Source organism: Fundulus heteroclitus, chromosome 6, assembly GCF_011125445.2.
Source record: "Fundulus heteroclitus isolate FHET01 chromosome 6, MU-UCD_Fhet_4.1, whole genome shotgun sequence".
NCBI classification, from domain to species: Eukaryota; Metazoa; Chordata; class Actinopteri; order Cyprinodontiformes; family Fundulidae; genus Fundulus; species Fundulus heteroclitus.
Genome location: NC_046366.1, coordinates 8,374,807 through 8,400,790, shown reverse-complemented (window position 1 = coordinate 8,400,790; position 25,984 = coordinate 8,374,807). Strand labels below are relative to the sequence as shown.

The 25,984-nt window shown below is 41.6% G+C and overlaps 1 protein-coding gene and 1 long non-coding RNA gene across 2 annotated transcripts in view; one reads left to right on the top strand and one right to left on the bottom strand.

Moving 5' to 3' along the window:
- Positions 1-25,984, top strand: part of LOC105930223 (probable G-protein coupled receptor 158) — a 90,779-nt gene that overhangs the window by 57,538 nt on the left and 7,257 nt on the right. Inside the window, exons 6-11 of the mRNA XM_012868322.3 lie at positions 3,861-3,970; positions 6,442-6,680; positions 12,482-12,620; positions 16,488-16,593; positions 21,528-21,674; positions 24,513-24,756. Coding sequence (XP_012723776.2) covers positions 3,861-3,970; positions 6,442-6,680; positions 12,482-12,620; positions 16,488-16,593; positions 21,528-21,674; positions 24,513-24,756 — 985 coding nt within the window. The remainder of the gene's footprint in view (positions 1-3,860; positions 3,971-6,441; positions 6,681-12,481; positions 12,621-16,487; positions 16,594-21,527; positions 21,675-24,512; positions 24,757-25,984) is intronic.
- LOC118563404 lies at positions 3,020-24,654 on the bottom strand. Its single transcript, XR_004931205.1, has 2 exons — positions 24,585-24,654; positions 3,020-3,962 (listed from the first exon to the last, which is right to left on the bottom strand). It is a non-coding gene; the product is annotated as an uncharacterized LOC118563404 (long non-coding RNA).

The window sequence follows — 25,984 nt, the reverse complement described above, 5'->3', positions numbered from 1 at the left end:
TGTGACGCTTATTAGATTATGAATGTCACTCTTGAGGAGCACCTTTTTATTAAATTTAAAAAGAAATTATTTTTGAACAGTAGTTTAACTCCCAAGTGTTAAGGGGACTGTGATTAATATAGCCTAAATGTACTTCTTTTTTTTTTTTTAATTGGCCTTATTGTGAAGCCTGTCTTTGCTTGAAATATTAGGAAATTATAACACTTTTATAACACTTGCCCGCTGTCCCAGTTTCTTTTTTGCTCAAATAGCTTCAGCAGCTTTGCATCTGTTTGTGGCGTTGTTCCTGAGGAGGAGAGGCGGTATGCCAGGGCTGAACTCAGAGTGGGCACGCTGAGGGCTCCAACGAGGAACGTCACCACAGTTTAACTGCACATTGATCCACACTTTGGCAGCGTGCGTCTAATATATATTTTGCCAATTCCACGACGATAACGAGGAGGAAGTAAGCTGCGGATTAGTCCGCTGCTCATGATCCTGTGACATTTGCTTTGAGTCATCTTTTACTCGTAACATCCCCCATAAGCAGCGTAATGTCTTGTCGGATTTAATATTTTTCCCGTTTCATCATTTTGTCTTCACACCGCGGTCTCTGGGCTGCCTTCCTGTTGGCCTGATAGACCGCTCACAGTGATTCATATTCCTTATCTCACATTAGCTCCCCTTGTGCTCTAACACATCTCCCCGCCAGACTTGCTGCAGTCTCGAGGCTGGCTGCTTTTTTTTTTTTTTTTTTTTTTGTTGGATTTGTCACACATGTTCTGCTTCTTTTCAGTGGAAAACAGCTTACAGGTGTTGGTGCTTCTTAAACCCAATTACGCAGTATGCTCGGTGTCTCCTCAGTGCCAGGAAAAGGAGAGCAGCAGAGATACTCCAGTTGTTTCATCTCTCGCTTGTTCCGCGCCGTTTGTGTCGCTTCTGCTGCTGTTTTTTCCACAAACTGTGACAGTCGGCGTAAAATTGGCTCTCATCCTTATTTAAGTGAGTTTGAATTTTGTCGCCAACAAATATCAAAAGAAAGGAAAGAAAATGCTGCACCTGTCGACACCCCCCCATCAGGCATAATATTATGACCACCTGCCTCACAGTGTGTTATCCTCCTTTCAAAATAGCGCTGAAAAAAAAAAAAAAAAAAAAAAAAAAAAATAGCGCTGACTGCTTCGAGGCGTGGACTCCGCTAGAGGCCTGAAGATGTGCTGCTGCTGCGGATGATTTATCCATTGGGGCCTCCATTGATCAGCCTTGTTTGTACAGCACGTCCCATGGATGCTCGATTGGATTAAGATCTGGAGACCAAGTACACACTTCACACTGAATGTTGTTTCTGAACCATTTTTGGTGTCTGGCTGGGTGTGCTTATTCTACTGAAAGGGTCCAGTACCCCGAAAGAAAGAAATAAAGAAAAAGCTTTCTCAACCCTATGTAGAAATTAGATGTGGAATAACTCTCCCTGTCTAACTTTCTTCAAAGAGTGGGCTGTGGGCAGGAAGGTTCTCCTGTAGCAGTTTGCGTTACAGCAGATCTGAAGAGGCCTCTTAATGCTGAATTACTATTCAGGGGTTGTCTAATATGTTTTTTTCAGTTTACGATCCATCATTTACTTGTCCTAATTACAGCAAACTGTTATGCGCTGAGTATTATGGCACCGTTCTCTTCAGAGCCAGAAATTGAAACTACAGACGCTCATTTGTTGGATCTCACCAGGCAGGCCGGCTTTCTCTCCCCATGTGCATCAACAAGGTCCCCACAGTTTGTAGCTTGCAGACCGGGAACATCCTGCAACAGCCGCAGTTCAGCAGATGTTTTGACCCCGTTGTCTCGCGGCCCCAATCTGGCACTCGTTCAACTTCCTCAGATCCAACGGCTTTGCTACCCCCCCCCCCCCCCCCCCCCCCCCATTTTTAACACATAAACCTATCAGGGAAAATGTTCACTTGCTACCTAAGACAGTATATCCTATTAGCTCAAAGGTGCCATGATGAAGGGATAATAAGTGTTATTCACTTCACTTGTCAGTGGTCCTATTGTAATGATCAGCATCACGCTTTTAGCTCTGAGCAGAAATACAAATGTAACCTGATACATACTGATTTCATCTTAAGTAACTCAGTAGTACTCTGCATTCAGGAGGTATGCTGATTTGTTATTCCAGAGTTTTAAAAATGTATCTGGTCTACAGTACGTTCCTAAAGTATTTACCTTTAACCTCACCTGTACAAAAAGCACAACAGATTCCACACTGTTATTATTTACCAAACATAATTGATAACTTGATTAATTGATTCATTTATTGATTTAATGTTTGTTTTAATTATGTAAATATCAAGAAATCCCAACAACAAATGACGCTGAGTCACCTAATTTGTTAAACCTTCAAAATCAACCCCTGATATACACCCTCGCGTCTTCAAAGGGGTTTCCGGGTGCTTCTGATTTACATCCACTTGATTGTTTGAGCATCAGAAAGTGTGAGCATCCCTGTTCAAAGCAGGAGTTTTCACGGTTTTCTGGTTTGAAACACACCGTTTTGTCTTAAAACAATGCCAGGAAAGAAAGTCCTCAGCAATGACTTAACAGGAGCAGTATCTCTCCACCAATCAGGGAATACGGTCATTTTCCAAATGATCTGAGGTCCATCATTTACAACGCAGGGCTAATAGTTATTCACGAGTGAAAAACATTTGGAGCAGTTGCCAATCTGAACACATCTTTGGCCTGTGTATTTTAGATTGTATCTTAAAATGCGTAAGTTTGGTTTAAACTAAGTCAACAGGACAAGGAGCACAGCAGGAAGTCAAAATCAGACAGGCAACCCAACAAAAATACCTTCAGCAACAGATTAAAAGGAATTACCACCTTAATTACCATCGACATCCAGATCATGTGAATTTCATAGTGACTAATGGTTGCCTAAAAAATAATGGGGGAAAAAAATTTCACTTGTGCTTGGCTGTAGCTACAAAAACATCAGTCTTACACATTTGGGTTATATGTCTCTTTTTCTGACAGATTTTTTGTATTTTTTTTTTTTTTTTGTGTGTGCCAACCCTCAAACTTTGCTCTATGTTAGTTGCCTTGTATTTACCTCCGGAGTCTGTCTGTGATCTACTACATAGACTTTAATAACAACCTTTCCTCGGGGAGGAAAAGGGCACGCAGATTTATCCCAACTCCCTCAAACCGCCAAATAATGCAAATTTACGAAAAGGGTCATGGATAAAGAGTCACAAGGGAGCGCACCAATTAAGTGGCGGATACAAGCTTCATTAAGTGCAGAAATGGTAGCCGCTGGAAGTTTTATATATGCGCCGTCCTGCTGAGCTGCGCCCTAATGAAGTGAAATGCAGCCGTAACAGAAGTGCAAATGGAAGCTCTTATCTTCTCGGTATGCCAGACTTGTCTCCTCAGCCTCCATCACACTCTACTTTAAGTAATAGGGGGCAAAAAAAAAAATAAAAAAAAATAGAATCACATCCAGCAGAAAGAAGGGAAACAATAATCTACGAACTGTCACCAGTTTCAAGGTTTTATTGAAAACCGGAGAGACAAAGTCAGCTCTGAATTAGGCGAAAAAGAAATATCTGTTTTGCAAAAACAAGATGAGGAAATGCAAAATTTAAGTGAGATTTAACGTTGTGTCCTACATACGAGCTACATGCTGCTTTCAGTCGGTGTGAGCTGTGGAGGCGTGAGCGCTCTGTGATGCCAGGTCTGCCTCCAGCTTTGCTTCTCTCATACTCAACGCTCCCTTTTTTTCTTTTTTTTTTCTTTTTTTTTTTGGTGAACTACAGAGGAATACAATATGTGCGATTTTGCTCTCGTAAGAAAACAAAACACGATGTTTGTCTCTCTCTCCGCAGGTGATGATCCTGTACTTCAACCCCAGTGTGTTCCGATGCATCCTCCTGAGGTGGGTCCGTCTCCTGGGCTTCGCCATCGTGTACGGCACCATCATCCTCAAGCTGTACAGGTACGGGAGTTAAGCGCCAACAACAAAAGAGAGAACAAAGAGGATCATCTGTACATGTTCCCTTTTTTTTTTTTTTTTTTTTTTTTGCTATGAATTATTCTCATGCCGATATTAGATTGAAGAAAGCAAAACCTAAAAATAGGCAGACCCCACTTCTCACATCATATCTCCTATCCCAGCATCTCCTTCACTCCTGTGTCTGTTTCAATAATTCAGCTCTCCCTCTCAAGATCGCATGCTTTCTGGCCCATAAGCACATTTAAATTTCACATCAGGTCTGATCTTTCTGCGTCTTCCTACTCAAGCACCCGTTCACGCACACACACACACACACGCACACACACACACACACACACACACACACACTCTGGCTTCCTGATCTGCAGCTTGGAACACGTATTATTGAGGAGGGAGAAGGAGGTCAAAGATTGGCCAGAAAGTTCTCTTGGCAGTATTAGCGATGGATGGGAAGCGTGCCTCGCGGCCACACTCTTGCAGCCTGAGTGGTCCCACTAGATATCAGATGAGATTTGTCACAGTCCAGACTGCCAATGAGGAGCAAAGCTAAACATATTTATAAACTAGAGTACATTATAAATGTATTGTTCCCCGTACACTTTTTCACGTTTTACCATATTACAGCCACACACTTAAATGTCGTTTGGAGGCATTTTTTTGTGACAGACCAACACAAAGTTGTTCATAGCTGTGAAGACTAACGAAAATTATATATGGGTCAAAGCTGCTTTCTAAATAAGAATCTGAAAAGAGTGGTGTCTACTTGTATTCAGACATGTCTACTTGCATAACCCTAAATACAATGCAACTAAATCCGGCTGTTCTGGGAACGCAGCAGAGGATGTTTGGGGAACAAAAAGCATCACGGAGACCAAAGAACAGCAGATACATCATGGAGAAAGTTGTGAGAGGTTTAACGCAGGGTTAGGTTATAAACATAATATAGAAAACTATGAACGTCTCAGGAGCAGCGTTTGATCCATCACCCAAAACTGGGGAGAGGGGGGGGGGGGGATACAACAGTACAACTGCAAACCCAACCTGAAAGCAGTTGGAAAAACTCATTCATGGGACCTCTGGAAGAGCTGCAGAGATTTACAGCTCAGGTCCTGCTCTAGCCCTTGCAGTTCATTATGGTCATGGGATTGGTGACTACCGAGGGGGACAACGCTGTGGTTTCATCTGATAGCGAGGCCCAAAAGAACACAGCTAGATCCTGGAATGAAAGGATGATCTGAAAGGGACTATGCGGAGGAACAAGAGGCTGTAGACTGATGAGATTAAAATCAAACCTTTTGGTCTACATGCAAAAGATTGTGAGGCAGAAAACACACAATCACCCTTGACACTCACCCCCAAGAAATGAGGCGGTGGCAGCATCGTTCTGTGAACATGCTATTTTCAGTGGGGACAGGGAAGCTGCCGAGTCGGTGGGAAGATTGATGGAGCTCAATAATGGAGACTCCTGTGAGAAAACCTGTTTGTGGCTGGAACACACTTCAGACTGAGAGGAGTTCACCTTTGAGAGGCACAATGACCTTAAACACACAGTCAGAGCTACAGTGCAGTGGTCCAGATCAAAGCGTGTCCAGGCATTAGAATGGCCCGGCCAGACGTCACATTCAATCACAGCTGAGAATCTGTTGTAACACTTGAAAATTGATGTCCATAACTGATCCCCATCCAATCCCACTGAGCTGGAGTTATTTTGCAGATAATTGTCAGTGTCTAGATGTGCAAAGCTGGTGGGGGAGACACGCCTGCGATGGCAGCAAAGGGTGGTTTTGCGAGAATACGTTGACTCAGCTGGGCTGAATAAAATGCACACCACACTTTTCAGATTCCCATTTATAAAACATTTTGTATATCATGCATTTTCGTTTCCACTTCACAAATAGGCACAACTTTGTGTCGGGAAATCACATAAAATCCCAATACGACGCAGTAAAGTATGTGGCTACAGCACGACAAAAGTTCAAGGGTTTATACCTTTGCAAGTCGGTGTGAAGCCAGCACCAACTTTTTACTGTGATTTGCAGCGTTCTTAATAGTCCTTTTCCATTTAAACGGTGGAACTGGCGCCTTATAAATCAACCACCCTGCTATTGTTCCAAGCACATTGGTAATCACAGCTGTAATAAAACGAAATCCCAGAGGTTCACATTGTTGTATTTATATTTTATGAACAAAAATGTTTGTTCCTTTTGCTTTCTTCCTCATGCAACACAAGAGCGCCGCAGGTTTGATGGACATAAATAAATAGAACTGAAATGAATACGTTTCCATTCATGGGGGAACGGTCACAGAAGCGATAATATAATTGCACACGGACAAATAAACTGTAAATGTCAGGGAAAACGGCTGTTGCTCAGCTTTGCTGCTCGTTGGGGTGTCATCTTAGACATTTTTCAAGATCCAAACTCTCTTTCCCTTCTCCTTGCCTCCTCCTTCAGGGTGCTGAAGGTGTTCCTGTCCCGCACGGCCCAGAGGACGCCGTACATGACCAGCTGGCGTGTCCTGCGGCTGCTGGCGGTGATTCTCCTCATCGTGCTGTGGTTCCTGGTGGCTTGGACCTCCGCTGTGTGCCAGAGCCCGGCGCTGAGTCAGAGTCTCATCGTCGTGGGCTTCACCCCCGAGGGACTGCAGTTCAGCATGTGCCTGCTGGACCGCTGGGACTACATGATGGCAGTGGGTGAGTGAGTGCGCGCTCTCGGGCGAGTTTCCCGACAGCGATCTGCTCAAGAGGGGGTGCGGGTCGAGGAGATTTGGATCAAATCTCTGACCCCGAATATAAACCTCCGTCCATCCTTGCTGTTTCTCTTGTCCCCTGTGGCTCCGTGTAAAGCATTTCCCTTCCAAAGAGCCGAGAGTCTTTTATTTTACCAGTAAAATCATCCTGTTACTTTCCAAACGATTGCTTTTTCTCGTGGAGGTGTAACTTAGAGGCGTCAGGAGCTGTATAAATCTAATAGAAATAGGTCTGTGATATTGGTGTTGTCTAATGTTTCGTGCGACATTAAGTTTATTGCAAAAAGGCTTTCATCCTCCACATTCTAGCTCAATTCACTACCTCATCGAGCCTGGCTAGAACTCCTCTTGCCTACACATTGGGTTGGTGTTAGGATTGCAAGGTAGTTGATTTTTAGGTCATTTGGCGTAGAACTTCTTTCCAGTCATCGCAGGAATCCTGGGATACCCTTCTTTTAACCAGAGATGGACAGCGGGGTTCACATCCTCATTTTTGATCAAGTTTCCATCCTTGTTGCCAGCATTATGAAGAAGATCTCACATTTGACTCTGGGTGAAGACAAGCTTCTAAATTGGCTCAGCATCATGCAGGCATCTTGTTAAAGAATTAAATATCTTCCTGTCCTCTGGTAGCTTGGTGGTATGGTGTCTTATCTGCAGATTCTTCAACGCTTGAAAAAGCTCCAGATACTTGTAGTAGGGTTTTAGTAAAGGGTAAGTAGCTCTAACCTTGCCTCAAGCTGAACTCCCGCGGTATTTGTGTGTTCACAACGAGAATCCATCTTGTACCGTTCCAGCTTCAACCCTTTGATTGGCCTGAACCAAAAATGGTTCAGGCCAATCACGTCGCAGTATTGTGGTTTAAGGCGGTACATACAGCTGCGAGGAAAGGAAGAGCGGTTGAGCCCACAGCCAAACCAACACAAACATGGCAGCACAGGAGGATGCTCAGCTGCTGCTATCACATCTGTTTAGTAAGAATCCACAATTTTTCTTTGAAAGAGGAACAGCAGAAAGTGCCTTGACTAGCTTGCCTTCTTGTGCTTCCTCATAGCAGCTGCTGCTTCCGTTTTAATTCGATACCGTGATTGGCTAAAACCAACCTTTGGTAGGTGGGCACTAGGTGTCGCTTCACCCAATCAGGTCGTAGAGTTCTGCTCCTTTCCCCAAACGGATTCAATGGGAGCCGTCCCAGATTGCTAATGTGCAGCACAGAGAGTGCCACTCATGATCAACCCGGCCGGCCTGGTTAAAGTAGCTCTTGAGTTTTTAAAAACCACTTCCAGTCCACTTCTCTCCACACGTTCATTCACTGGTGCTTCGCCTGATGGTGGGCGGAGATTTCAGTTTCTGGGTAACTGCAGCTAAGTTGATGTTTTTGTCAGGGTTTCTATGCATCTGCTTTAGCAATGCCAGTTCCTCCTCTTTAGGGGTTCTTAAAGGCCAAACAGTTGCTTCCCCCACGAGGGATCTGGTGAAGCTGTAGGTTGGTTGATAAACTGGACCCTTGTCTTCAATTCATTGCTTCGTTTTATTGTTCTTCTTAGTTTGCTGGGGGACTTTCAAAGGTTTCTTGAAAGCTCCCCTTATACTTTCCTTTACATGATTTTTTTTCCCCCTTTTAAAGGTTCTCATTCCCAATCCTCGACCTTCTGTTTGTTTGTGATCCTACCATCACGTTGACTTTTCTGTTGGGTTCCAGTCATTTGGACCTGGCACCATTTCCCATCGTTGCATCTATACATTATACAGTTTTTGTATCCCTGTACCTGAGAGACAAATTCATCAGATCACTCTCTTAATGTATTTCCTTAATAAAAAGAAACATTTCATTGTTGGTTTTGTTCTCCTTCTGATCTTGATCTGTTTGGCGCCACCGTGGAGTTATCATTGTCCCTGCCATAGCGCACAGTTAGCACAGCGGGGAAAAAAATCTGGGGAGCAAGCAGACCCCCCGCAAGAAACCTGGGTGCAGATGACGAAATTTACACCAACTATGCAGTAGAGCGGGCTAAGGCAATTGAATTAGAAAAGGAATTAGGCCTTGGGCTTCAGTGCCAACAAGGAGATTATAGATAACCAACACTTTAGTCTTCCAACTTCCTCAAATGTTCTGCAAAGCTTTACAGTTCAGTCGTCTGTTCAGTAGTGGCAGATGACAGCGATAACAGGTCCCAGCCTTTCGCAACTTGAGCTTCTCTAGATGTGAGAAACCTCTGAGCTTTCATCCGCTTCCTCTTGTAGATAAAAAGAGCTTCTTATTTAAGCAAGAATCAAACGGCACCAAAAACACACAGCAAGTCCCCCCCAAAAGACAGTTTCATGCGTCCATTCAGATATCTGTCCAGTGAGACGCTCCGTCTGCTATCAGGTGTTGAAACAACGCGGGCAAGTCTCATCTTTAGCGTCATCCACTGTCTAACATATGAGCTAAGGCTTTTAAGCTGCCATTAAAAGAAAGGACTTTCGTCTGGGGCTGAATTCAGTTCCAACTGCCAACCGGAGGCGTAAACGTGCCCGAAGATAGAAAGACGGCGAATGGAAAGCCAAAAGAGAAACGGGTGGTGTGAAAATCTGCAGGGAGATGCTGCCGAATCTGCTAAAATTACACATACATTTGCTGTAGCTTTAGACGTTAAACAACAAGACGAAGAAGAGGAGGAAGAGAGACAGGATGAGGAAAGAGAGAGTTGTTTACTGGCGCGGTAAGAATAGAATAGAATAGAATAGAAATAGAATATAATAGAATAGAATAGAATAGAGATACTCATCATCTGTGGAGATCATGCCTGACCAATCATGGTGGGCCACCTGAACCACATTTCTGTCCCCTTCCAGACTTATAAAAGAGGCTGAAGCCATTACTTTACATTGACATTACTGGAAGCCCGCAAAGTTGCTGTGATGACCCAGATGGCCTTCAGCGTGTACTACGGTACAGCCTCCTCGGCCAGATTCTTCAAGCAGGAGGCAGCGATGTGCACCTCGCTGGAGCCAGCCTGACAGCAGGGGAGACTAATCCTGTTTGGATAGAGGGGAAACGATGAATCCCTGAGACATCCCCCTGAAGACTGACAGACAGGCAGGCTGAGAGAGTGGAAATGGCAGGGGAGGAAAGAAAAGGGGGGCGTTCAAAAGGATGCTGCTGGCGGGCAGCGGCCAACCAAGCAACAAGAGACTTTTCCACCAACAGAACTTCAGAAGGATAGATGGAGAAGGACGAGCCTGTGGAGGGAGGACAACTAAGGACACCGTGGCGATGGGACAGAGGAGAGAGGCGTCTACAGAGAAAAATGCGCGCGTTTCTGTGTAACAGCGACATCTTCAAACAGACGCGCGCACACACACCGAGTGAAACGTGCGCAGGATTCCCTCCGGTTGTTCCTTTGAATGTGTGTAGACAAGCTAGGAAATGAGGGAGCCCTGCAGTTTGCTCTGACAGCCGGCGAGAACACGCTGATGTGATGGCGAGGCTGCACGGGAGGACAGGGAGCACCTTTAAAAGCCGCAGCTTTGGAGCATTTCCTCAGTGCTGCATACCATGCCTTTGAAAAGCTGCCTCCTTTCTCTTTTTCTGTTTTTTTTTTTTTTGCTTGCTTTTAATGTTGACAACGCTTGTACAAAAGCCATCTTTTTTATATAAAAAAGGACACAATGAACAGCAAAAAGCTACTCTAGAGCATTACTGATAATGAATAACTCATTTATATTCATGCAAGGGTTATTTAGTCCTTCCTATAATCATTCTTTTTAATACCCATGCAGTTTGTGATGCTGTTCAGTATTTTTAAAGATCCAGCCATTATGACATCATATTGTTTGTCATATTCTTGATGTTTTGTCTGGAGAATCAAACTAAAAGCACTTATTCATTGAGTCCCTTTTGAGCCTCTTTGGAAAGTTTCATAAAGAGCGTTTGCGAAATGTAATTTATATTTCATTCCAATCTGTTTCTACCAGTGATAGATGGTGCTTTATGCTGGTGCTAGTCCTTGGAAGTTATATTTTATTGATCCAAGATATAATTTCACTGCGCGGAGACGGAGTCCATTGCTTCAGCCGCTAAAATAATTAGTTTAGATGTTTGATATTTTAAAATTTCATCAGCTGATATATATACGGGCTCCATTAGAGGAGGAGAACAAACACTGCTGCCTTCGGCTGAGCATCAACATGTAATTGCTTATTGTTTTTTTAAATATAATTTGAAGGAGCAGCTGGAAGTTTAAAGCATATTTAAAGCAGAACGTTGGCGTGCGCTGTCATACAGAGGACTATTTCACAACCACCAATTTGTAGTCTCTTTTATTGGGTTTTATGTATTAATAAACCAGCAAAGAAGCACATAACAGTGAAATGATGGTCTTTACCATTTTTGTTTTACAAATAAAAAGTTAAAAAGTGGAGTCTGCTTTGCTCTCAGCCCCCTTTACCCTGATGCCCCTAAATGAAATCCAGTGCAACTAATTGCCTTTATTCACCTACATGTCAACTAGAGTCTGCCTGTGTGTAATTTAATCCCAGCATAAATCCTAACCTGGCCAGGCAGATTGATAACGCTCCGTTCTGCACATTTTCAACCTGGGGCTGCTCCTCTTGAATCCATTTGGGGAAAGGAGGGACGTTCAGCAGAAATATCTGAGCTGATTGGGTGAAGCGACACCAAGTGCCCGCCTACCAAAGGCTGGTTTTCAGCCAATCATGGTGTCAAATTAAAATGTAAACAGCAGGTGCCATGAGAAACCACAAGTTTACACTAGTAAATGCACTTCTTGCTGCTCTTCTTTCAACAATAGAAATAGATGCTTCTGACAAAACAGATGTGATAGCAGCAGCTACGCGTGCGTCCTTCTCCTGCGCTGCCATGTTTGTGTTGGTTCGGCTGTGAGCGCGGCAGCTTCCGTCACATCTGTATGTCGCGCCTCAAACCATAATACTGCGTCGTGATTGGCCCGAACCGTCTTGTTTCGATCCCGAACAGTTGAGGTGGATGGATTCCCGTGTGTTTGTGAACGCACAAACGCCGCGAGAATTCAGCTTGCGTAAATCCAGCTGTTCTGTGAGAGCCTCTGAGCTTTGCTAGAAAACATCTGTGAACAAACGGCATCACGAAGACCGAGGACCTCAGCAGACGGGTCAGGGAGGAAGCTGTAGAAGTTTAAATCCGAGTTAGGGCGTAAAACAACTTCCCACGGTAGGTGAAATGCTCGTTTCTGAAGGCTAGGTATTGCCAGAGCTTTCACAGAGAGGAACGTTTCATGGAAGGAGTTAAAGCTAGGTAACGACACAGTACGCCTGCAGCTACAGCACACAGCTCAGAGTATTATATAAAACACGGGCTCTAATCCACGACGCTGTTTGCTCACTAATGTGTTCGAACGAATCTCAGAGACCTTCAGAGAGCAGCTGGATTCACGCTGAGAGGAAATAACACACCTAGTCATCTAATCTGCTTATTATTGTGTGGATTTTTGAAGTCTGTTCGTTGCGCTGGATTTTATTTAGGAGTTTAAACGTAAAGGGGGCTGCAGGCAGAAGCACGCTAGACATTTCGGATTTGAATCATAAAACGTGTCCTTTCTCCTTCCCCTTCACAATCACCCCCTACGTTGTTTCCATAAAGTTTAAATCTGGGAAATGAACAACCACGCACCTGAACTCGACAAGATCCATAATGCGTACTGGTGAAGTTTTAGCGACCGTGAATCGGGTAAAGGCGTAAATTTCCGACTGTCTTTGTTTCAGCTGAGTTCCTCTTCCTGCTGTGGGGAGTGTACCTGTGCTACGCCGTCCGCAGCATCCCCTCGGCCTTCCACGAGCCGCGCTACATCGCTGCGGCCATCTACAACGAGCTCCTCATATCGGCCATCTTCCACATCATCAGGTGGGTGCAGATATACAAGCATTGTTGGACATAAAAATCGCTCCCATGTCTGTCGGCGTGCACAAGTCTTACCAAATAATTAACGTGACAGGATTCCCCAATTAGTGCGCGGATGTTAGACTAGCAGACGGCACCTCTATTTATCAGTGGCATGACCCGATGTCCACTCACATATATCTGTTTGTTGGAGCTGTGCGGGCATATATCATTTCAGGAAAAAGGACATTTTTGTTACGCGGCTCTTTCGTCTGGGAAATGAACGGAGTCAGCAGAGTGCAGGGGGGGGGAGAGTTTAAAGGATAGCATAAATTATATCTTCCACAGGGAGAGAAAAAGCGGAGATGCACTGTGCCAGAGACTAAAATAAACCACATGCTGTTTGTCGATGTCAGTCTCTGTCGCAGCGAATTAAGCAGCAGCGCTCTCACCGCTCTCCTTGTTTGCATTTTGCCGTTTCTAATTCTAATGTTTATCAGAATGTAAAACCGATACACTACTTGTTGGGTTTGAACATCAGCGTTGTTAAAATGCTCCCTCCTATTTGTCAGAGATTTTCTAAATTGACAGGTTTTTCCAGCCGTTTTTCTGAGTTAGCAGAAAAAGGGATTGCTGGACACGTGAATGCAGATTCCCGATGCTGCAAATTCCCACAGCTGCGTCGAGCCTTCAGGCACGTTCAGAGCAATCGGTTTTAAGAGCTCTCTGGGGGGTTATGGGGACTACGGATCTCCCTAAAGGGTAACATGGCTGAACGGTTTTTGTTTTTCTTTTCCTTTATCCTGTGTTGTTTTTATATGAGCAAATTTCGAAGCAGCGTCTGCGGAAAGATTTGTGTGATCAGAATTCTTCTTTTAATCCATCCGGCCAGCCGTCCATCCTAATTTTGTTCAGGGTTGCAGCAGGTGCACTGGGTTCTAAAGCCTCTGTCTTTGGGCAAGAGGTGAAGTACATCCTGGACTGGTCGCCAGTCCATCACAGGGCAACGAAAATACACGACAGTTCAAACACACATCCCCGCCGAACGGCACATTTTAGAGGTCGATCAGTCACCATATTGGATCTCTTTTTGGACTTAAAGAGAAAAAAAGAAAAAGTATGTATATCTAAAAACAAAAAGGTGCCAGGTGACATTCAGTGTTGCCAACTTGGTGACTTTGTAATTTCCTTAGTAACTGCTCTGGCCCTGAGCAACTTTTTTTTTTTTTTTTTTGGAATAACAGACTACCAACAATCCTTTTTCCGGATGGTATTGAAGAGTCTGATTTTATACTAGTCCTACAAACTCCTCTCAATGAGACGCGAGCGTAAATGAATCACGTGTGCAAGAAGCTGTTCCTGTCTGATCACATCGGGGATGTTCGCGTCAATCTTACACATTGCAATTAAATTACTACTTTTTTACTGTTGTATCTTCTTGGTCCATTTAGTAAATAACTTAGTAGTAGTAAAAATAAAAAAAAAGGGTATTTTTTTATTTTTTTTATTTTTTTTACAGATCTCACACCTAGATAAACAAGGAGGACTGTTGGAAATGTGAAATTACCAGTAAAATATTAAACGATTGTTACACACAAATTTTAACTATGGAAATCATGTGTTGATGTCATTTAGTGACATAATTTCTCCTTTTTTGGACAGCCAACAGCTATTTTCCTCACTGAGGACCTGGCTGCACCTCTGGGATTTCAACCAATGGACCTTCTTACTGTGGGCAACAGTGCTGCACTCTAAGTGCCTCACTTTCTATTTTTTGTGCAAAAGCATAATAATAATAATAATAATGCAACACTGAATGCCTTTTGTTCTTTTTTTTTTTAGAACCAAAGATGCAATTGGAAATAAAGTGAATAAATAAATAAAAATTTGACATTTTACAGTGAACTTCCTGTTAGCGAACAAGCTAGTGTTAACAAACACAGCACAGTTAGCTGTTAGGTTAGAAAAGTGTCGGTTTAAAACTTCAGTAAACCTGAACCTGTGACAGGGGTCCATCCTGGACAGATCACCAGTCCATCCCAGAGACACAGACAGCCAAGCGCACACAGTCATATGCAAGGGTAATTTAGTATGACTAATCTAATCTAACATGCGCTAGTTTTGCACTGTGGGATTGCAGGAGTACCCGGAGAGCAGCCATGCATGCACACGGAGTACATACAAAAGTAAAATCTGACTTTTTTCATGATACACATGCCATGCAATTACTGTAAAACAGGAGCTCCTCTCAGTGATATTCATTTATTTACTTTGAATTCAGGGGATTGAGCTCTCTGAAGTTACAAAACTGAAGCATGCTAGAACTTCAGCAGTATTTTATAAAGCAGAGAACATTTCATCAGAGTCACAGCGGGATAAAACCTCAGCAACTGTTTTCAGTCAGTTGCCCTGGGAAATAGGTTTCATTTGTCACGCATGCTGCAATAAAACTTTCTCTGATTAACTTTTCTTTCTGGAGACCTGCTTTGAGCTCAGTTGGACCCAAAAAAAAAAGGAAAAAAAAGGAAGAAGCGAAAGATCATTTTCCCTTCAATTTTTTTGAGAACTGAACAATTTAAACTTTAACTGACTGCAGTTTCTGTGGGGCTGTGATAAGCCTGGATTTGTTTGTTCCTGTGAAGTTAAAGCCAGAACCGGCCATTTCAGTGGTTCTGGAGACAATGAGCAACTTTGATCTCACACACTGTGCATTATTTCTCCGCACACGCGACACAGCCTAATGTCGCCCATTTTACCTGCTGGATTTATCAGTCACCGTTGTCCTTTCTACTTCATATTTGAATCATTACACCAATTTTCAGAGTCCTTTAACCAATCCAAGCAAACTCCAAACATTTAATTAAATGGAGCCCCAGTAATTGGAACGTCTATCTGGGGGTGACACATACAGGAACCTGCTGCAGGTTGGTTTCAGATGAAACCAGCTGTGACTCAACAGTGTGTGGATTTGTCTCAGTTTAACACAAGGCCGGCTCTACACAAGCAGTCACGACATTTCCATCACCCTTAAGACGCATCAAAGTGAGACGAGACGACGGGAATCACAAAAAAAGTCGACCTGAAGGTTTTTCCTAAAACCGTTGAAACAGAAAACATAAAATTGCTGCGAATGCTAGACATTCAATGCTCGTTTTTTTTACTGCAAAAATACACGTCCAAGCCTTTTCTGTCACATTGTTTGTAATTGTGTGCTCTGAGCTGAAGGTCGACAGAATCATGGCAACGTGGAGATGTCAAGCAGACAATATTTAATTAGTGTGTTTAAATGTGGGAGTCTTTGATAGGAACAGGCTGGTTGCTTGTGTCAAGGGACACCAACATTTTCAGTTCAGTTTCAGAACTGCCAACATTTTCCGTCATACTGTTAAAAGGGTTTAAAGTGGTTTTAATGAGGAGCCAGACAAAGGGCCAGAGAAGGCAGAGTTTTCTGTGGTGGTCCCACATGTTGCACTGCTGGTCAGCTGACTTGAAGAAAGGTCCTGAGCTTTGCCCTTGTTGATAACATTTTAACGGTTTGGAAACATTTCCAGTCATGGTGTGGAGACCCTCACTCTTATTAAAACCAAAGCTTGAACTTAATCAGCTGGAGGCTTGATCAAAACCAAAGTCACCGGGAATACATTGTTATTCCCGGTTAATGTTATTAAAACTGCAAAAAGTTTAATTTTATCAGTAATCTTACTGCTTGCTGTTTTAAATAAAGGCAACTTAGATCATATTATACATTCATAGTTTCAATTCTTCTGTAAATACTATAATATATTAACACTGTGGTATTTTAGAAAAGGTTTTTCAGACACTTTGCTCTCTGCTCAGATGGCACAGGATGAAATAAAATCAGTAATTCTCCTTTTTTATGCCGTCCTGCAGGTTCTCTCTGGCTCCTGGGCTGCACCCTGACTGGATGCTCACCATGTTCTTCGCTCACACTCATCTGACTGTGACTGTGACTCTGGGGCTGCTGCTTGTTCCAAAGGTAATGGCAGCGACAAAAATGGCCAACCATTGTATCGTCGTGGGTGCTTAAACTTCCTTGACAGTGAGGCCAAATTTATACTGTACCTTTTATATTTATGCTAACTCTTTTTTCTTTTGTATTTTCATATTTCTTAAATTAACTTTTTTGAAATTTAATGTTCCAATGGTGTGTCAATGCAACCGAGTGTTATCTTAATGCACAGTAACTGGTGTGTGTCTTCTAATTACTCTAAGGTCTCTATTCTATTTTGTCCTGTTCTCTTCCATTCGTTTCAAACACAAAACATCTGATCTGATGTTTCGCCATGAATCCAGAGCTTTGTTATGGTCAGTGGAGAAAACGTAGAAGAACAAAAGGAAAAGTGAGATCCGTCTGCCACAGTTAGACCAGGTTCATCACACCAGCCACACATGCTGCTATTTGAGTTACACAGTGGAAAAAAGTGACTCATAGCTTCTAATTCACTTTTTTCTGATTTTTCTTTTTGAACTCATGGAGGAGGACATTGAAATATTAATAAGTGAAGAACAAATAGTTAACACAATCGGACCTTTAAAGCCTGACCCTTGGATTAAAGAACCACAAATGCATTTTATTCGCAAAGCACGTTAACCGTAAACCTTAAAGGTATATCACATGAGTGTATGTCTACATGTAAAAATGTAAATGTAAAAAAACAATCAAAGGGTAGGTAATGAAGTATAGCTTTTCACTGCAGGATTTGAGAAAATACAAGGTTGTGTGCTGATCTGATCAGACGTTTCACAGAGTTCTACCTCAGGTTTGAAGACTCTGAGTTGCATTTAAGTTGCAAAGGATCCATACCTTCATGTGTCCGAGCCAGGGTTTCTCTCAGATGCTCCCAAACCCAAGACGAAAACTGCTGCGCATAGCGAAGGAAACCAAAAAGCAATGCTAAAAATCACTGATTTTAGAGATTTGACCAAAATAAATAATTTGTGTTCCTGTTTGAGTGATTGGTTTACATGGAAATTCACCAGCCGTAAAATAAGTCAAAGTGGTGTTCTGCTTGCATCGCCTTAAACGGGATTTACCAGTACAGTAGTACTAAACTAATACTACCTTATCTTACTTGAACAACTTCTATCTGACGCCCAGTGACGGGATTTGATTAATAAACATTTAAATTAAGGGGAAACAAGCTCTCGAGTGAAAGCTGGTTTTCAGGAGGGTGGATTTTACTTTGACTGAATAATGATTTTCAGCAGAATAGCAAAACTTGACCATGACATGTGGCTCTTTAGTTGACAAATTATACAACTTTGACTAATCTTCTACAAAAGGGTGAATAGCGGCTTTAAAACCTTGTTTTCCATTACGCTCATGAGCAGGCAATGTGTGTGTTTACAAGATTTTTTTTTTTTTTTCAATTTGTAAAATTGAAAACGCTGTAAAAAAAAAAATAAAAAAATAAAAACACTGCTCCCGGATTGTGTGTTTGCCTGCCTGCCTGCACAAACTAATATTACTGGACTGAGAAATGGTTGCCTTCATAGTGGAGGACGGCTAGCATTCAGAAAGATTTAGTGTAACGCTGTTATACTAATGTGTTGTAAATATCCATTAACAACACATTATTTATCATCCTAAGTCCATTTGATATTAGCAAGCTGTGAAGCACAAATCCACACTGGCTCATTTACAATCATTACCTTAAACTCAATCAGACTGCCTAAGTGGTTATTGTAATTTAGCTGAGTACTCCTGCGGGTGTCTTTAGGGCTGATGGAAAACATTTCTTTCTCCTGCTGCGTGAGAAATGCGCTCTCTGCTCCTCTATTCTTTCTTAATTAGGCTCCTCAGAAGCGCAACTCAGTTGAACACACTGGGATAATTGAGCGCAATGGGAGGACATTCATTTCACAGAGCATCTGTTCATGAAACCAAGGCTAAATATTTGGACATCTTCTGTCCCCACATGTGTAATCTCAACAAAGGTGGAAATGTAATATCTGCTCATTGTGCCGCCGTAATAACTTGCCTTTATATCTCTGCATAAGTGGGGGAAATCACCTGAGTAGGATTATCTTGTGCATAGTTTGCTGGGGCATGTGGGAAAATAACAGAACTTGGGAGAAAGTTAAGCTGAGTAGAAGCTGCAGAGCAGTGATTTTAATCAGAAAGCAGCATCTCTCTTTTGAACCCATCTACTTCACATAGCAAAGTCATCCTTCATGTTAATAATAGTTAATGGCTTAACATGTCACGATTAACAGATTAACTGCATTAAGCATTGTGCAATTTATTTGTTTTGTTAATGGAAATATAAAATATAAACTTTTTGGTGAAATCCTTATACAATTGTTTATTTTTTATATCTATTACTTATCCATTTTCTTTTAAAGTTTATCTTTTCCTATCTCATGGAGGATTTATCTCACTGTAAATTACTTTTTTTTTATCTTTACTGACTCCTGTTTTAATTCTTTTTATTACAAAACTAATTTGATTTTATTTCTCACTTCTCCTATTTTTTTATAGCATTTTGAGTTTTGCTGGTGATTGTAAAGAGTCATATGAACAATATTGAATTGAAACAAATGTTTTGTAAGCTACCGCCCCCGGTCGGCGGTTATTCGCCTCGGCGGATACCAGCTCTTTTCCCCCGGAAGCGAAAACCCACTGGATGATAAAAACGTCTTTGAAGGAACGACTCTCGAAACAGGAACTATACTTTAACACTTTTTATCTAAACAAGCCAAAAAAATGGTTAGAGATCAGTACTGAGGCTCTCTTGACATGGATCAACACAGGAAAAAGGGATAAAGAAGAGCGAGCCAAGAGTGCTGCTCACATGAGTCTTTGTAGAAGCCAAGCTCCTCCTCCACGCTCCTCCCATTGTTATCAGTAGAAAACATGTCACCGCTCGGGTATAATCTGCCCAAGTGTACATACTGCCCCGAGATAATTGACCCGTCCCTTTGTCCATATCTATCCATGCCAATTAGAGCCTCTATGAATCATCTGATATTTTCCCAATAACTGTTTCCAACAGCTCTAACAACCTGTAGCTTCATGTAATATCTAGTAATTTATGTACACTGCCTTAGCTTGAAAACCTTGCGTTGTTTCTGTAGTTGGACTTGAGCTTGAGCTGGTAAAACAGGAAAAAATACACAACAGAGCTGTTTTTATTGACGGAAAAAAGCCTGTAAAATGTTAACTGATAATACGCCTCATTCTGTGATCTGCTCCCGTGTTTTACTGACGCCCTGTCTTTGTGCCCTGGGCGGTGCCTGGTGTCCGTCTGCCTGTGACTGATTGAATCTAGCTATATTAAAGCCAATCATGCCATTAGGATATCGTCTTTAGGCATCTTTTTTTGTGGATGCCCCTTCACCATTTGTATTGTGAGACCAGATGTTACATATCTGTGCTGAAAAGAACTCACTGCGGTGTGTCCATGCTAGGATGCTGCTCAGTGCAAACCTGTCTTCTGATGTTGATCACAGACCTGCCAGTGAGCTCCGTTTATCTGGGCTGAGACATACAGTACACCCGCCCAGTTTTAAACAGTTGTCAGGATGTTGTCCTGTTTAATGATCTCCTCATTGTACTGTGTCCAGTCATGGACCAAAGGCTATGTTCCCCAACATAAAGCATTTAGATCAGAAAAAGCCTCCTTCTGTATGCTGAGACTTAGCCACTTCTGTTTAGTATCCTCATGTTTTGTATTCTGTTCACCTTAATGTTCTGTCATTGTTTTCTCAGTGCTTCCCTTCTGTCTGGTTTTAATTCTGTTTTGAGATCTTTTAGTATCCAGGTGCCTGTCTATACCCTGCCAGTCTCTTTATTTCACTTAAGCTCCCTGCTTTTCCCTCCAGTGGCAATCTGTTAGTAACCACTCTCCTGTCTTGCATTTCAGGGGTTTAATCGATCCTCCGCAACATTTAAGCCTCTCTTTTCAGCCATTCCCTGGCCAGATCCTCCCGTTGCCAAACCTAGATTTGCTCCTGCCGTCCTGCCGTCTCGTGCTCTAGATTTCTTGCATGCTTCATGTTTTGCTTGGTGTTGTTTTAGTTTAGGTTATCTTATGCTTCTGTTTGCTGGGGCTTGGTTTATTAAAATAAAGCTATCATCATGATTCTTGTGACTTCTCTCCTGCATTTGGGCCGTCCACAGGCTCTCACTGAGGTGACTGTCTTTGAGACTCTGGCTTTATTGCCCGAAGCTGCACAGTGCTCAAGAATATGAAGCTCATATCCAGATTGTGTCTGGATTGTTGGAGGAAGCTGCTCCTTGAGGACATCCTTGCCAGAGCCACTGGCCTCTTTCCAGCTAGTGGCACAGGATATTAAAGAGTGAAAATGCCTCACTCCACAACCAACTCAGACACTGACCAATTAATCTCCTCTACACCGCCCTAAAATTATCTATATGCAATATCTATATAACCATCTAGTGTCAAATCCATTTCTGTGTGCATATTTCTGTTTTTATTATTACCTTTGTCTCACTCAGCGCCTGTATATTGATTATTCATGTATTATGTTTTATGGATTTGCTTCTACTTACTCAAGGACACTCCCATTAATTCCAATGTACCAAGCTTTTTGGGTTTCCTCACACATGAGGCCCTTTTTTATTCAAAGATGGCTGTACATTCTTCTTCGAGGGTAACCATTGCTTACATTAGAAGGCAAGCCCTCTTTTAGAGTGATAGAGTGATTTCTACTGGATTTCTTTATAGCTTCACCTGGGCTTATGACTATAGTGGAATGAAGTCAGGGCAAAAAAGGTGATGAAAGTAAGTTGTTATTACTGAGTAAATGTTTTAAAATAATAACTCTCTCTACGGTGAAAAACACTCCCTAGCCACAATATCCAGTGCTGGGGCTGGGTTGTACGCTGTTATTCCTTTGTGGACTCAGGGATCTCTGTCTTAACTTCTTTTTCTCAATCTGGTTTAGTTCCTGATCAAAGCTACTCAGGCCCGAGACGATATTGCCACTGAGGCCTATGAGGAGGAGCTGGACATGGGAAGATCTGGCTCTTATATCAACAGCAGCATCACGTCTGCCTGGAGCGAGCACAGCTTGGACCCAGAGGATATACGGGTGATCCAGCTTTTTTAATCATGAGAACTAATCAAATTTGATTTGCAATGGTTTAGTCAAAAATATAAATTTTTTATATATATTTTCTTTTTTTTAAATTTCCGCCAATAAATGATGCGACAGAAGGAAATAATTGTGTTTCTTTCATTCTGCACTATTACCATGGAGGTTATAACAAAGGGGACGTAACAAGATAGTTGCCTCCTTTAAGATTCCTTCTGTTTTTCCTTTTTCTGTCACACTTGAATGTTTCAGATCATTAAATTAATTTCATTTCAGAAAAGGATGACCTGAAAACATTATTAGGCAGTTTTCTTTAATGATTATTTAATTTAAAAGTCAAAAATCAACAACAAAAACTATCCTGGTTTCTGTCTGACCTGTAGAATAAATTCCATTTATTTGATTCTCCAATCTAAAGAAATTCAAGAACAGATAAGAAATAAAGGTGATCACAATTATCAGTGTGGTGAGGGTTACAGAGCCAAGGCTTTGGGACATCAGTAAACCACAAAGAGAACCAGTTTCCACATGGACTGAACAATCCTTTGAAGACTTATCTAAGAGGTGAAAAATAAGCCAGAACCACATCTAAGGCACTGCAGGGCCTCACTTGCCTCGGTTAGGATCAAACTTCATGAATCAACAACAAGACAGAGACTGGACAAACACAGCATGGCATACAAGGGAGAGTTTAAGACCAAAACTACCAAAGATAGCACAAAGGTCTGTCTCATGTATCCCAAACACCTTGATGACCCTAAATACTTTCAGAAAACCTATTCTGTGATGAGACTAAAGTTAAACCTTCTGAAATCTGTACTTACAGGGCATTTCAGGAAATAAACAAGTCAAAACATGGTGGTGGTAGCTTGTTGGTCTGGGTTGTTTTATTGTCTCAGGACTTAAATGTGGTTTTCTAGCTAAATCATGGGAGGAAATATTCAAACAATCAGTTTCTGACATTAATCTAAAGCACATCCAAAGCACACTTGCGAGTCAACCCTTTAATGGCTACAAAAAATGAATGAGTAAATGGAGGGTTTTGATGAGGCCTAGTCAAAGTATAGAGTGTGACATTGGGACAGAACCTAAAACACGTGGCTCAAGCTTGAATACCTTCCAGCTAAATCAATATGATTCTGTAAAGGAGAATGGCCTAAAATCCCTGAATAGTTATAGAAAGGCTTTCAATCTTCAGGCATTTTTTTCATTTTTCATGATCTATATAACAGCAATATTGGCCACATAAAATTAATTTGTGATGTTGACCATGCCTGTGAATACTTTCAGAATGCTTCTTGTACATTTGCTTCAATCATACTCCAATGAAGAATATTAGGATTTCAGGAAAGGTTAATCCTTGGATTAAGATCTTTTAAATCTACTAATAAATGTCGTCTGGTCTAAAGCATGGTTAACAAACGCTGTTCCTGAGTGACAAACATTTAGACAATTTAGGAATATTTGTACTTTTCAAATTAGGAAAAGAAAATCAGACTTTAACACAAGATCTATTTAAAAAAATCTTAATAAACCAGCCAAATTCTGAAAGCAGATAAATTTCTCTCTGGTCCAAACTCTAAAGCAACTCTACCCGGAAGCATAATAGTTGACTCTACGGTCATTCAGCAGAAGGAAGAAATTGCAAAACAAGTCAATGAACATTTTATATCAGCCGGCTCAGTTTTTGATTCGGTGACCCAACCAGGTTCTCTTCATTCAAATGTTCTGACCACTTTTTCCATTTCTGTAATTTCTTTACATACATTTTCCATACAACCAATTTCCATTTCTGAAATGAGAACTGTCCTGAAAGCTATCAATCCTATGAAACCACCTGGTCCAGATGGTCTTGATCCATATCTCCTAAAACTTTCTGCTGATTTTATAACTGAACCTGTTGCTCATATTTACAACCTAAGCATTGAAGCAAACACACTTCCAAAAGTTTGGAAGGCGGCCCATGTTCTCCCTCTTTTAACAGGTGGGGAACAAACTGATCTAAACAACTATGGCCCATTTCCAAACTCTGAATTTAAACAGTTTCTAACAGCAGACTCCCTTCTTTGTGAAACCCAGTCAGGTTTTAGTGCAGGTCACAGTATAACAACAGCTGCAGTGTCTGTAACCAATGAGATAATTAATGTCCTGGATAGAAAACTGCATTGTGCTGCTCTCTTTGTGGATCTTTCCAAAGCATTTGATCCTGTTGACCACCAGCTACTGTTATACAAACGTGGGGACATTGGTGTGCGTGATTCTGCCCTTGAATGGTTTTAGAGACTATCTCTCAGCGAGAACTCAGTGCATGTTAGTAGAAGGTGTGAAGCCGGACTTTCTTAACATTAGCAAAGGAGTCCCGCAAGGATCTATTCTGGTGCCTGTCCTCTTCACAGTTTTTATAATAATCTATGTAGTCATCTGACAAATGTTACAACTCATCTCTATGCAGACGATACCATCATCTATTCAATTGGATCAGCTAAGTACCGATTGAACTCCAGAACCTCTGCAACTGAAGCTGGTCCTAAATTCTAACAAAACTAAGCATATGACATTCAGCAGAACTTGCTATCACACTGGTCTGCATGAATAAATCCCACAGATGTGAGGGTGGTCATCGCTAGGATTGCACAAACAGTTCTAAGCTTTGCTGAAAAAAATGAATCATTATTTGAAAAATATATTCCCTCAGGTCATCAAATTTTGTTTGATCACCAAAGTGTGACAAAAGAGAAAAAAATAGATGGGATCTTTATGGGTGTACTTTTTCACAGCACTGTATCTCCCTTAACAAATTCATATATTTGGAATATTGACATAAATTCCACATAGGAAGAGCTGAAGAAGCTGTATGCCCAGCTGGAGGTCCACAAAAGGAAGAAGATGCTCGCCAACAACCCTCACCTTCAAAAGAAGCGCAACTCAAAGAAGGGCCTGGGTCGCACCCTGATGAAGCGGATAACGGAGATCCCGGAGACCATGCACCTCCACCGCCAGTGCAGCCGGGACGACGGCAGCGAGCACGGCAGCCTCCGCGGAACACTGAGGAGAAACCAGCTGGAGGCGAGCTTTCAAGGCAAGTCTGCAGCTGCAGTTATGGATGTGATCTGCAGACAGGAGTAGCTTAGCAGCAGAGTAGAAGAAACAGGACCTGGTATTTAAACAGATTTTGGGGTTTTAAACTTGATTTTAGATTAATACTTAGCATGCTACCAGAGAAGCAGATACAAACAAGTTAAATGCTCTTTAATTTATTTAAGGCATGTTCATATCTTCTGGAAATGAAAAGCGATTTGACAGAAAGTTCTTCAGTCATAAGGTTCATAGAGTTCTGGTAGGACATTTATCTACATTTATCTTCAGCATGTATGTCATATTGACAAATGGTTCATTCAGACATGACCTGTGATTTTTCTCTGATCCATGCAGTCTACATTATACATGCAAACTTAAGCATCTATACACTCCTAATCAAGATGCACATCGATCCTATGCCCCTGACAAGCTTCTCACATAGATTCTTATAAATAATTGATCCGTCTTCTTGACAGAATTGCATGGAGTTTATTACATTAGTTGGTCTCCTGGCATAGATACTACTTCTAAACACAGTTTTTAGCTAAATTCGGGAAGCCCATGTAGGAAACTTAATGCAAGCATAATTCTGATGTAAATTGTATGCCTTTTGGGTTTGTTGGTTATTGTTTCAAACTTTCAGCTATGATTTTACCCACAATGTCACTCCCAGATTATAGGAAATTGATCAGGTTCAGAACGAGCCTGAGAACCACCAAGACACAAGGCTATCATTAACGGGCAGAGGCTGGAAAACCAGTGTTACGGTCCAGAGTGAAGCTAGAAAACTGCCTGCCAAAATGAACCAGCCAAGTGTCCTTTCATGGTCTGAAATGATTAAAAAAATTAAGCTGTTTGGAAAAAATAGTGTTGGTAGCATCATGCTAAGGATCTGTTTAATAAGCACTGGAGTTTCGGACACTTGGAGTTTCAGACACTTGGTGAGGAATATTTATCCGAGTGTTAGTGGGGCTATTTTTAAGCATGTGCGTATAATTCAAACCATGTTTGGATTAGAGGAAATCCAGAATAAATTCATACTAGGGATTTTAGAACTGATTTGAGATTGTACATTTTATTATTAGACCACTCAAAAAAACGTATTTAAAAAAAGTTATTAAAAGATATTCCTTTCAGATATAAGCATTATATATATATATATATATATATATATATATATATATATATATATATATATATATATATATATATATATATATATATATATA